At 62.6% G+C, this 11,717-nt stretch overlaps 2 protein-coding genes across 3 annotated transcripts in view; one reads left to right on the top strand and one right to left on the bottom strand.

The window, feature by feature from the left end:
• Positions 1–1,189: 1,189 nt before the first annotated feature.
• On the bottom strand, positions 1,190–7,545 carry NOC4L (nucleolar complex associated 4 homolog). Its single transcript, XM_004385013.2, has 15 exons — positions 7,330–7,545; positions 6,845–6,965; positions 5,960–6,066; positions 4,456–4,563; positions 4,196–4,345; positions 4,006–4,105; positions 3,782–3,816; positions 3,213–3,263; positions 2,999–3,110; positions 2,721–2,781; positions 2,439–2,549; positions 2,036–2,196; positions 1,874–1,956; positions 1,526–1,639; positions 1,190–1,309 (listed from the first exon to the last, which is right to left on the bottom strand). The coding sequence occupies exons 1-15, from the start codon at positions 7,444–7,446 to the stop codon at positions 1,190–1,192; spliced, it is 1,551 nt and encodes a 516-aa protein (XP_004385070.1). The 5' UTR covers positions 7,447–7,545.
• The window catches only part of DDX51 (DEAD-box helicase 51), a 6,693-nt gene continuing 2,505 nt past the window's right edge, over positions 7,530–11,717 (top strand). For both annotated transcript variants that reach the window (XM_023739281.1, XM_023739280.1), the window contains exons 1-10: positions 7,530–7,904; positions 8,024–8,184; positions 8,793–8,943; positions 9,187–9,332; positions 9,417–9,488; positions 9,588–9,694; positions 9,829–9,937; positions 10,021–10,166; positions 10,896–11,094; positions 11,186–11,301. In XM_023739281.1, coding sequence (XP_023595049.1) covers positions 7,607–7,904; positions 8,024–8,184; positions 8,793–8,943; positions 9,187–9,332; positions 9,417–9,488; positions 9,588–9,694; positions 9,829–9,937; positions 10,021–10,166; positions 10,896–11,094; positions 11,186–11,301 — 1,505 coding nt within the window. In that variant the 5' untranslated portion in view covers positions 7,530–7,606. The remainder of the gene's footprint in view (positions 7,905–8,023; positions 8,185–8,792; positions 8,944–9,186; positions 9,333–9,416; positions 9,489–9,587; positions 9,695–9,828; positions 9,938–10,020; positions 10,167–10,895; positions 11,095–11,185; positions 11,302–11,717) is intronic.

Below are 11,717 nucleotides of genomic sequence, written 5' to 3'. Positions count from 1 at the left end.
AAGCGGAGCCCCCTTGGTGCCGGGCAAGTCCTAGGCGCTGGGGACCAACGCGAGCAAGACAGGAGACGCCTGGCCTCGCGCGACCTGCGTCCGCACGGAGGGGCGTCTACACGCGGTAATCCGCCCCACGAGGAGACAGGGCGCCGCACGCTGCGCGCCGGCGTCTGTGGAGCGTGAGCGAACACCTGGGTGAAGGCGCGTGCACGCTCACGGGTGGCAGGGGCCACTGTACACGGGGTGGCCCGGGAGGGGCCCGAGTAACGGAGGCATCCGAGGAAAAGCCTGCCAAGGCCGGGTGTCGAGGGAGGGCGTAGGAAAGGACGGAACTACCTGGGGCAGGGCAGCCAGGTACCCCCAAAACGCGTGTGGTCCTTGGAGACCTCCGGTTGCCGCCTCACTGTGACTCAGAGTCCTGTCGGGCCACGAAGGGTCCTCGGCCCGAGGAGCAGCTCCCAGGACTCAATCAGTGCAGCGACTGTCAGGATCCACCACGGGAGGACACGCTGAGATGCCGTGAGCACTCAGCCCTGGTTATCCTCTGGTGGGAGGTGGGGGCAGGGGGTGCAGGAAGGCCACCCAGCAGTCCTGGAGGGGCAGACACCCCCTGGGACCCCCCCACCCCCGGTCCCGACCCCTCTGCTTTCTGTGGCACCCCTCTCAGCTGACCGCTATCATCATCTACCTGGCACTCCCAACACCTGATTTCTTTCACCATCTACGAAGCCCACGGCCCCACCGTTCACCTGTCTTTACTCTTGCTTTTAAGGAACAAGATTTTAAAAAGGAGCCTCGGGATCGTGCTGCTATGGAACACCTGACACCCTGGTAAGAGCGGGAGGCCCTCCTGGAAACCCACAGGCTTACTGCCTCTGGCTGTGATGGAAGACACGCTGAGCTGACCCCTGGCCATACCCCCTGTGACCTCCCTCAGCTGAGGTGAGGTCTCATGGACCACTGGGACCGTGAGGGTCCCAGCACACTGAGGGGTGGTGCCCACGGGTGACTGTCACCCTCCCAGGCACATACGAAGGAAGAGGCTCCAGTTGCAACATGGGCATGTGGCCAAGCTCTGTCCCAGGAAGGAGAGCCACGTGGGCTCCCAGGGGAAGAGCAGGTGAGAGCCAGCCCCCCACTGCCCACCCCACACCAGAGTCACAATTCTAGAAAAAACATTTATTTGAGGAGGGGGTCAGCTGAGTGAGAAGTACTGGGCACAGAGGTCCTCCTGGCGGCCCAGCAGGCCCACAGCTGGGATGAACTCCAGTGGCACTTGCTCCGGAACCTTCTTTTTCAGGTCCCTCTCAAAGACCTGGAAAGCAGGTGGCTGGCTCTCAGGCGGGGATCCCAGTGCCCCCTCAGCCCACTCCCCACTCCCCTGTGCCCCTTCAGTCCACTCCCCACTCCCGTGCCCCTTCAGTCCACTCCCCCTTCAGTCCACTCCCCACTCCCCTGTGCCCCTTCAGCCCACTCTCCACTCCCCCCATGCTGCTTCAGCGCACTCCCCACAGCCCCCTGCACCCTTCACCTCATAGGGTGTGAGCTCAAGCAGTGATGCAATGCTGGCCTCGGGGACACACAGTGCCTGGTTGATGACACTGGCAGCCTTGGACACCTCAGGGTGGTAGTGCTTCTGCAGGGCCTGGGGACGGGGGGACTAGTGAGTGCCTTGACTGTCCCTCTCAGGGCCTCATCTGCCCCAGAAAAGTGGGGAGTGAGAGGCAGGCACTCAGGGCAGTCACCGCATCTTCAACACAGCTGGGGGAGGGGAGCAAAGTTCAGGAACAGCGTTCCAGGAATGGGGAGTGGCCGGGGTGGGATGGGGTGGGGGCCTGTTGGGCGTTGGGGGAGCGAGGGCCAAGTGGTGAGGCCTCACCTGCAGCTCCCACAGTGAGCTGTCGAGAGCGCAGCTCCTGGCGGGGTCCTGCTCTCCGGGGTCATAGGGGTCTGCGTCCAGCTCTGGGAACAAGGTCCAGACCTGGTCTGTGCCGGCTCACCCCCAAATCCTTGCCCCTTTCTGACTGCTGCCCCCACTCACCAGGGCCCTGGGGGCGGTGGACGAGGACACGGCAGGCAGGGTGCCGGCGCAGCAGGTTGCAGATGAAGGGCAGGACCATGAGCAGGGCCTCGGGGGGCGCCGTCAGTGCCAGGCGGGACAGGCGCTTGGCAAAGGCGGCCACCAGATAGGCCGGGAGGTGGCTGGGGGCGGGAGGAGGCAGGACGCCGTGAGGCCCGTGGCTCTGCACACCAACCCCGTCCCACCCCAGGGCTGGAGGGTGGAAGGTGCCCCTGCAAGTGGTCCTCTGCTGCATCTCCTGGGTCCCTGTCCCTGTGGGGCCACCCCCTTCCTATCCCCACATCTCCCTGAAGGACGGCCAAGGACACCCACCCATCAGCCTGCCCCCCAGGGCATCCCTGGGCATCCCTGGGCCAGTGCTCACGAGGAAGACAGGAATAGGTCAGCCAAGTGGAAGAAGCGGGCTCGGTATTTGACATGGAAGACAGACGGCTCTAGGAGACTGTAGAGCTTCCGGTAGAAGTCAGGATACTCCCTGGGGATGGGGTGTCATGATGAGGCAGGCCCAGGGGACCACCGACCCCCGTGGCTGCGGTCTTTCCTCCTGTTCTCTTCCCAACCGACCCCACATTTCCCGAAAGGCCCCCAGGTAGGGAGGGACATGGGGTACAGTGGGCAGAGAAGCACGCACCCAGCCAGCACTCACAGGTTGTGCTTATGGATCAGGATGAAAAGTCCGTTCAGGGCCAAGAGGCTGATGGCGCCCCCTGAGGAGACACAAGGTCCTGAGACTCTGCTGCCCCTCAGGGCCTGGGCGATGCCGGCTGGCACCCCGAGTCTCTGTCTAGAGATGCCCCAGCACCCCACAATGAGCAAGAGTCCGTGGGGTGAGCCCCCACATCCCTGTGTCCTCAGAAGGCTGCCCGCAGCCGCCCCCTCCCCTGCACAGGCCGCAGAGCCGAGGGACAGCAGGCGCCTGCTCACCGATGTCGTAGGCACTGGTGAGGAAGTCCATCATGAGAGTGGGCTGGGCCAGGTGCGGCAGGATAGAATCGTGCATGATCACTAGCACCTTCTTGTAGAGGCTGACAGGCAGCTGGGGGCACAGGCAGGCTGGGTTGCGGTCCACCCCACCCCTCACAGACCTGGGGCGCCTGCTGCCCACCAGCCTCCCCCAGCCCGCCAGGCCCGGGCCTACCTTGTGCTTGAGGAAGCTGAGCCACATGAGCTGGAAGGCCTTCCTATGCTCCTGCAGAGGGCGTGGTGGGGTGAGGACACTCCGCCTGCCATGCCCACCTCACCCGGGCCCAGCTGGCTGACTCCCTAGGCCTGGGCTCCTGGCGGGACGAACACCAGCACCCCCTCCCGCTGTCTGTGCCCTTCCTCTGCCCTCGGGAGCCCCCGCGGAGCCTGCAGGTTTAGGGCCTCTCACAGACAGAGAGGTGCTCAGTGAGAAAGAAGTGAAGCCCCTGCTTTCCTGAAGCACCTGGGGGCCTCGGCAAGGTGCCTCCTGGCCCACAACTTCTGCTGTGAGGCTGTCAGCAAATGCTTGCCTCAAACAACCTGCCCAGCTGCAGCTCCCACAGTCCTCCACCCTGGCTCGCTGTGCCTGGCAGTGACCTGGACAGCAGCTTCGTCCTGGAACGCAGGGACGTGGTGCCTTTCTTGGCTGGGCCCTGACTCAAGTGCCGGGAGAGCAGGTCCCGCCCAGCAAGCACTTTGTTCAGGTGCACCTATGCAGGCCGCCTGCACGTGGGAGTGTCTCACCTTCAGATGTGCCACCTTCCACTTGTCTGATGGCTCTGCAAGGAGGGGTGTCTGCCTGAGGAACCCGGAGCACCCCTTTTCCCAGCTGCTCCCCGGGATGGGGACCTGGGATGCCCCTTCCCCTCCCCTGCAGCTTTTCCCTGGGACAGGGACCTGGGGTGCCCCTTTCCCTGGCTGTTCCCTGGGACAGGGACCCGGGATGCCCCATCCACCCGGCCACTCACCTGTGTGCTTCACGTAGAAGCTCGGGGTGCTGCCCTCCTGGCGAGGCAGGCTCACGGCAGACAGCAGCGTGAAGGCGTTGTTCCAGAAGGTGAGGGGCACCTGTGGTAGCCTGTCTGAGCCCCTGGAGGCCGCCCGCCCTGTTGCCTGCCCGTCCTGCTGCCCAGCCTGGGGAGATGCCAGCTGGCTCACCTCAGCTTGTCCGTCAGTCACCCTAGCCATGACCCCCACAGCCGCCTGCATCGTATGGTAGCGGATGTCGTCATACTCCAGGTACTCCTGGAGCTGGGAGAGGAGCAGGGCGCGGTCCTCCTCCAGCGAGAGCAGGCCTTCCATCACCAGCTGGTGCGGGGACAGGAGTGAGTGCACCCCCAGGGCAGTGGGGCGGGCTGTCGGCTCTGCGGGGCCCCTGTGCTGGAAGGCCCTGCCCCCTCCCCTCCACAGCCCCTCACCTTGAAGAGCTCTCGGGGGAACAGATAGTTGCCCTCCCACTTGGGTTTCTCCAGGGGGTGTGAGCCTTCCAGCTGCACAAACTTCATGAGTGTACCAAGGGCCAGCTCCTGGGAGGAGAGGGGGTGAGCTGGCTGCGATGACCCCGACCACACATCACGCCCCTATAGACCAGGCCTGAGGGCCAGTCCCGGCTGGGGGCCCCTCACGAGCAGGCCCAGAGCTGGGTCAGGAGGTGTGTGTGTGTGGGGGGATCCTCACTCTACTGACACCAGCCAAAGATGACAGCGGGTCCCACTACCTGTGCTCTCTGTCCTCGCCCATAAAACGGTGCTGACGATGTCCACCTCGTGAAGGTGGCACACGCACCATGCTCAGAACAGGGCCCGGCATGGGGGCTGCCTGACCTCTCTCCCGTCTCCTGTTTACTGGGAACGCCACCATGGGCCTCAGGGATGGTTGTGGAAATGCAGGTATGAGAGGCCATCACGGCATGTGGCACAGAGCAGGGGCCCAGCAGACAGTGGGTACCCTGACCCACCTTCCAGATCTGACACCAAGGTTGCAAACTTAATGCTTTCACAGCCCAGGCACATGTGAAGCAACAGGGAGTGGTAGGGAGTATGGCAAACTGGACAAGATACGCCCACCTAAAGGGGCACAGGCTCTTCCCTCCAGCCAGCCCACTGCCATGCACGGAAGTGGGCCCAGGATTAGGAGAGCACCTGCTTTTTTCATGAGAAACTGGAAATCAGGATTTTCGTGTGACATCTCCCTAACTCTTAGAAGTGGATGATTTGGCTGTAAAGAAAAAAGACATCAACCACAAGTGTCAGTGAGGATATGGAGAAACAGGAACTCTCGTTCCCTGCTGGTGAGGACATAGAACAGTGCCGTCGCTGAGGGACTAAGAACGCTGAACTGTATGCTCTGAGCGAATGAGTCGTAACAGCATGTGAACTGCGTCTTGATGAAGTTGTTAAGAACGCTAGCCAGCCTGCTCCCATCGCTGCAGACCACCCTGTGGACAGAACACTGCCAGCACAGGCTCCATGTGAACACCCTGACCTGCACGGGCACACATGGCAGTGACTAGCGTGCCACGTGGGTGCCACACATACACACGCTATAGTGGCCCGCTTTCACGTGGCTCAGCCGGGTAGGGCTACTGAGTCACACAGTGGAGGTGAGGAAGCTGAGGTACCTGCCCAAGGTCAAAGCTAGGAAGTGACAGCTGGGATGCACACCTCTACTCAGCCACCGTGCATGATTATCAGCTGTAACATCCTCTCCCACTAGCCACGGACAAGGGCTGGCCACCTCCACACACCATGTTTTTGCGTTTATGTCCACGTGTGCCATGCCTTTGAGTTCAGATAGGCGGCCTGGCTCCCTGCCAGAACACCAGCCAGAGGAAGTGTGCGCCCTTAGACAGGCATGGGAAGAGTGTGCCCGCTCCATAGGCCTAGCCTCTGCTGTGTGGAGCCCAGTGGCCCCAAGACTCACCTTCACCTGGAAGGAGGGGTGGGCCAGAAGCTCGCCCAGGCGGTTGCAGCAGCTGTGATAGCGGTGCCGCATCCACACCTTGTACTTGTGCGTGGCTCCCTGGGACCCTGCAGGTGCGCCATGAGGTTAGCTGCATGAGGCCCATGCACCAGGCAGCCCGGTCCAGTCAGGTTGGAGCCCAGCCCACCCCCCCGACCCCTGGGGCCTCTACAAGCTCAACCCAGGAAACAAGAGTGGAAACAGGTCTCCTGGGGCAAGACCAGCCATTCTCGGGGGCTACCCCGGCCCTGCAAACCAGGAGAGCAGCTCCTATGCTGGGACTGTCCCAGCCAAGCTCCCCAGGGCAGATCTCCCTTCCCCTCACTGGGCCCCAAGATCTGGATGTTCTAAGGACTGCGACACGTAGCTCCAATTTTAAATGCTACATGCAATCTGTTAAACAGCATTGAGTCACATAGGTGGTACAAATCACAAGAAGATACGCGTTTCAAAATGTATGTTTGAACCTGGCTGCAGGACCACTGGAGCCCTGGTGGTGCAGTGGTTAAGAGCTCGGCTGCTAACCAAAAAGTTGGCAGTTCGAATCCACCAGCGACTCCTTGGAAATTCTATGGGGCAGTTCTACTCTGTCCTACAGGATGACTATGAGTTAGAATCAACTCGCTGGCAACGGGTTTGTTTTTTTTTTGGTTGGCAGGACTACTGAGTTTGCACCCACACCCACGCCGCCGCCCCCACCACCACCCGCCCCAGCAGAATAATCAATAATCCCTTTCCCACATGATCTTGGTTTCCCCTCACACCGAGTCCTAAACGGGGCTTTGGGGTACTCATCTAGCGGTGGCACAGCCTTCCTCTGTATGGGCAGACTCCTTGGGAACTCACCTGTCATGACTGCCTCCTCAGAGGGCAGCCGGCCCACAAACAGCTCTCCCCGCTCCAGCAAAGCCCCGAACAGGCGGCTGCATATGCGAACCGCTTCCTGGATCTCCTCCGGGTCCTCAGACTGCAGGGAGACGCCAAACCGTGACTACCTGCCCTTGGACCCACCCCGCTCCCTTCCCACTTCAGGACTCCAGCCCCCTTACACAACCGTGACCCTGGCGTGACCTCACACACTTCCCAACCTGACCCTCAAGTCCCATCTCCGTTAAACCCCCAGGAAGACAGTCCAATCAGAGCCCTGCCAGACGCGAGCAATACCCTCTTTTGGTGACTGCCCCGGATTCGACAGCCACCAGAACCGATGCAACCCTCATCTCTGTTCACAATCGGTGCCAGGCCTCCAAAGCCGGGACCTGCAGCCCGCGACCCCCGCCAGACTCCAAGCCCCCCGACCGCCCGTGGACCCTGTCTTCGCGGGGACGCACCTGCAGCGCCGCCAAGATGTCGAATACGGCGTTGGCCTCGCCGCGGCTCGCCAGCACCGCCTCCAGCAGGCGGCCCAGCACCCGGCCCGCGCCCCCGGGGCCGCGATCCCGCTCCATGCTGTCGCTGCCGCTACCGCCACCGTCGCCCCACGAGGAACAGGCGGGACTCCGCACCACCGCCGGCGCGCCCGTGACGTCGAGCCTCGTTACGTCATTGCTGCCCGCCCGCAACGTCACACCGGCGCCGAGCGGTTAGTCTCGTGCAGTCCTGCTCGCCATGGCGCTCTTCTACGTCGCTCGGTACCCCGGGCCCGAGGCGGCGGGGCCGGCGCAAGTGGAGGCCGAGACGGACAGCCGGGCCCGCGCACTGCTGGAGAAGCTGCAGAGCCGGGCCCGAGAGCGGCAGCAGCAACGACGGCAGCAGGAGCCTGCGCCTCCATCGGCGACCGAGGAGGCGGCGGGGAAGCGGCGGCGGCGGCCGCGGCGGCGACGGCACGGGAGCAGCGCGGCGCCGGGGAGTCCAGATACACCGCGGAGGAAGCGGCGGAAAGCGGTCGGCGGGGACCTGGACGCAGGTGGGGTCCAGTTGGGTCTGGGCTTGGGGGAGGTGCCGCCCAAGCGGGTCGCTCCTTTAGGAGACCCGGGGCCGGGTGCGGGGTTGACGAGCTGCTGTGGCCCTGTTTCTGCCGAGTAGAGAGCAGCGACGAGGCGCCGGGGGAGAGCAACGTGGGCGGCGAGGCGAAGATAGGGGAGGAGGCGGCAGAGGCCCCACATGGAGGCCCCCAGGAAAAAGCATCTACACCCCCAGCCCACGCCCTGGTGCTTGGGGGCTTCGAGAGGAGGAAGGCGCCGAAGGTGAGCGCTCCGATGGTGGTTCAGGTGGGCCCGGACGGCGAGCTGACTTGAAAAGATTTCAGCCACATGGGGTTTAGTAAAGAAGAAATAAGTAAGCATACGAGGAAGGTTCTGGGGGGGGATCAGAATGGGGAAAACAGTGAAGGTTTTACCAGAAAAGTACATAGAGGTGTGTGTGAGACTTTTATGAGACTTCGATCTGATATCAGAGGCTGCTTAGGTTAGGATTTGGTGCCGTGTTTTGGCCGAGGACGTGCCTGGGGGAGACTTGGGATAGGATTGAGCCGTAAGAACAAGGCAGGTGTGGTTGAGGCACAGACAATAAAGCCAGAGGAGTAGGCAGTACTAGGCCATGTTCTATTGGGGGTTTTGCTGTAGATGTGGTAGGAAGATAACGTCTAGGAGATTGATATATTTTAGGTGTATCTTTAGAGTTTTGGTTTAGACTCTATGGGGGTGGGCTGAGAGTGGGAGCCGGGGTCTTCTCTGGTGTTCCTTTCTGTCTGCCTGTTGAACCATAGTGCCTAGGCCTTGGTCTCTGTGTGCTTTGTCCATACTTGGGTGTTGTGGGGTGTTCACCTGTTGGGTTTGCCTCTATTTCCTGACAGGTCCAGCCTTTACTGCCCACGTGGCTGGCCAAGCCGAGCCTGGTGGGGAAGAAAGTTACTGAGCACCTTATTCCTATTGAGGATATCCCTCAGGTCCACCCTGACCTGCAGAGGAAGCTGCGGGCCCAGGGCATCTCGTCCTACTTCCCAGGTGAGGCCGCAGCCTGGGCGTTGGGAAGGGGTGACGTCACATGCAGCGTGTCACCACCAAGCACCTCGAAGCCCCAGCTCAGGAGCTTCCGACCCGGAACCCAGCACTGTCTTGCCCCATGATTCTGAGGGTCTCCTGCTACTTGTGCCTGGTGTTCTCTGATGGTTGGTGTGGACCACACGGACGAGGGGTGTTGGCTCCTGTGCTGGTCCCGTGCGCTGACTCTGTCTCGCCTTTGCCCAGTCCAGGCAGCTGTGATCCCTGCCCTGCTGGAGAGCACAGCCGGGGGCTTTCTGGTGGGGAGAGGGGGCTTCCGGCCCCGAGACCTGTGTGTGTCGGCCCCGACAGGCAGCGGGAAGACACTGGCCTTCGTCATCCCTGTGGTCCAGGTGAGTAAGCGGACCCCCCTCCTCCCTTCCCTGCTGGGCCAAGCACTGGAAGCCAGGCTCTGCTAATGCTCTCCCCCCTGCCAGGCCCTGCTGCACCGAGTGGTGTGCCGTGTCCGGGCCCTGGTCGTGCTGCCCACCAAGGAGCTGGCTCAGCAGGTACGGGGACCTCAGGTGGCCCGATCTCCTGGGGGTGTTTCTTTACTGGGTGGGGGCAGCAACTTCGCCCAGGCCAGTGGCAAACTGCTTGTTTTCTAGGTGAGCAGAGTGTTCAACATCTACACGGACGCCACGCCATTGCGTGTTGCCCTGGTCACTGGGCAGAAGTCGCTGGCCAAGGAGCAGGAGAGTCTCGTCCAGAGAACGTAGGTCCTGTAGGCTGTGTGCTCCTTGGTGGGGCTGTGGGGAGCTTCGTGACCTGGACGTACAGGGCACAAGCATCTGCTGTCGGACAGGGGGCCCAGGAAGGTGCTCTGGGGCTCAGCAGTACTCTCCACAGGGCAGATGGCTACCGCTGCCTGGCTGACATCATGGTGGCCACCCCTGGCCGCCTGGTGGACCACATCGACCAGACCGCCGGCTTCAGCCTGCAGCAGCTGCGCTTCCTGGTAGGTTGGCTGATGCTGAGCCCAGCTCGGGGCTCGGGGCTCCGTGTCTTCCTCGGCCACCACACCTGGTCTTGCCTCTTCAGGTCGTTGATGAGGCGGACCGCATGGTGGACAGCATGCACCAGTCCTGGCTGCCGCGGGTGGTGGCAGCCGTGTTCCGGAGTGAGGGCCCCACAGACCCTTGTTCTCTGCTCCAGCGAGAGCTGCCGAGGGCCGTGACTGCTGCCAGGTACCCCCGCCACTGTCTCCCCCCGGCTGAGGTCCTTCCTGTCCTCGTGTGGTCTGGGCTTCTGCACACGTTGGCAGCCGGGGATCCCCCGTCCCTGGGCTCAACGCCAAGCTGCAGAATCTCCCCCCGGGAGGGCCAGAGTGGTGGGTAGGGGACAGCAACCGGTAAGGCCTCCTGCTCTGCTCCTGGGGCCCCCGCACTCCCTCACCTGCCCCGTTTCCCCTTCACACCGCTCACCTGCCCCATCTCCTCTGCACTCCCCTCCCCTGCCCCGTTCTCCCTTTGTGCGCCTCACCTGCCCTGTCCCCCCGTGTGCACCCCTCACCTGCCCCATCACCCGTGTCCGTCACCCACCCCATCTCCCCCTCACGCCCCTCACCTGCCCCATCAACCCTTGTGTACTCCTCACCTGCCCCGTCACTCCTCACACCCCTCAGCTGTCCCATCTTCTCTGCGCGCCTCTCCCTTGCCCTGTTCTCCGTGTGCTCCTCACCTGCCCTGTCTCTCCCTTATGCCCCTCACCTGCCCCATCCCCCCTGCGCACCCCTCACCTGCCCTCTCCCCGCTGCGTGCGCCTCACCTGTCCCGTCCCCCCTGCATGCCGCTTACCTGCCCCATCTCTTCCTCAAACCTCTCACCTGCCTTGTGTCCTCCTCACGCCCCTCACCTGCTCATCACCTACTCTGTTTTCCTACATGCTGCTGATCTACCACCCCACGTCTCTCACAGCACCTGGGCCCCTCAGATGCCTCTGCAGAAGCTGCTTTTCTCAGCTACCCTGACCCAGAATCCTGAGAAGCTGCAGCAGCTTGCCCTCTACCAGCCCCAGCTCTTCTCTGCTGGGCTGGAGAGCAGGGCTCCCGAAGGCACGGGTGACGACACGGCAGGGGATACAGGCGGGAAGTATGCCTTCCCCGAGGGGCTGGCGGTGAGTGGGGCCGGTGGGGGGCTGCAGGGGCAGGGGCAGGGCAGGTCCTTGGGGCGGAGCCCCCGGTCAACACTGCATCCTCACTCTGCAGCACCACTATGTGCCCTGCACCTTGAGCGCCAAGCCGCTGGCCGTCCTACACCTGCTCCTGACGACAAGGTTCTCGAGGGTCCTCTGCTTCACCAACTCGCGGGAGAACTCCCACAGGTGCGGCCCAAGTGGGCCGAGAGGGTTGGGCCATGCACGTGTCCTGGGTGTGTGCCATCTCAACTCAGCTGTCACCCCAGGTGGGAGGAGACAGAGTGGTCTCCTGCAACCCAGGTCACATGTATCATTCTGGTTGGAAAGCCGCACTTAAACCACGAGACACCAAGTGGAAATAAGTCATTTTATTACGGTCGTGGGGGCACCTGGCTCACCTGCAGGCTGCAGCACCTGCAGGAAGGACTTGGGTGGAGAGAGTACGGACCCAGCACAATCTTCACTGGGGTCCGAGGGTGGGGTGAGGGGATTTTCGTGGTGTGACTGTTTGTCCTTTTGAAAGTAAACGGTGGGAACCGAGGGAGAATGGCCGCGGGCGCTGTTTATGTGGGACAGTTATGGGAACCGAGGGAGAATGGCCG

Source organism: Trichechus manatus, unplaced genomic scaffold (genome assembly GCF_000243295.1).
Source record: "Trichechus manatus latirostris isolate Lorelei unplaced genomic scaffold, TriManLat1.0 scaffold00131, whole genome shotgun sequence".
NCBI classification, from domain to species: domain Eukaryota; kingdom Metazoa; phylum Chordata; class Mammalia; order Sirenia; family Trichechidae; genus Trichechus; species Trichechus manatus.
Note: the sequence above shows the minus strand (reverse complement) of the source record. Positions and strands in the feature narration are given on the sequence as shown.

Coding starts and splice junctions, on each gene's coding strand:
- NOC4L (XM_004385013.2), bottom strand. CDS start 7,446: ATGGAGCGGGATCGCGGCCCCGGGGGCGCGGGCCGGGTGCTGGGCCGC. Junction 4,564..5,959: donor ACCCCTCCTTCCAGGTGAAG/GTGAGTCTTGGG, acceptor CTCTCCTCCCAG/GAGCTGGCCCTTGGTACACT. Junction 1,310..1,525: donor TTGAGCTCACACCCTATGAG/GTGAAGGGTGCA, acceptor CCTGCTTTCCAG/GTCTTTGAGAGGGACCTGAA.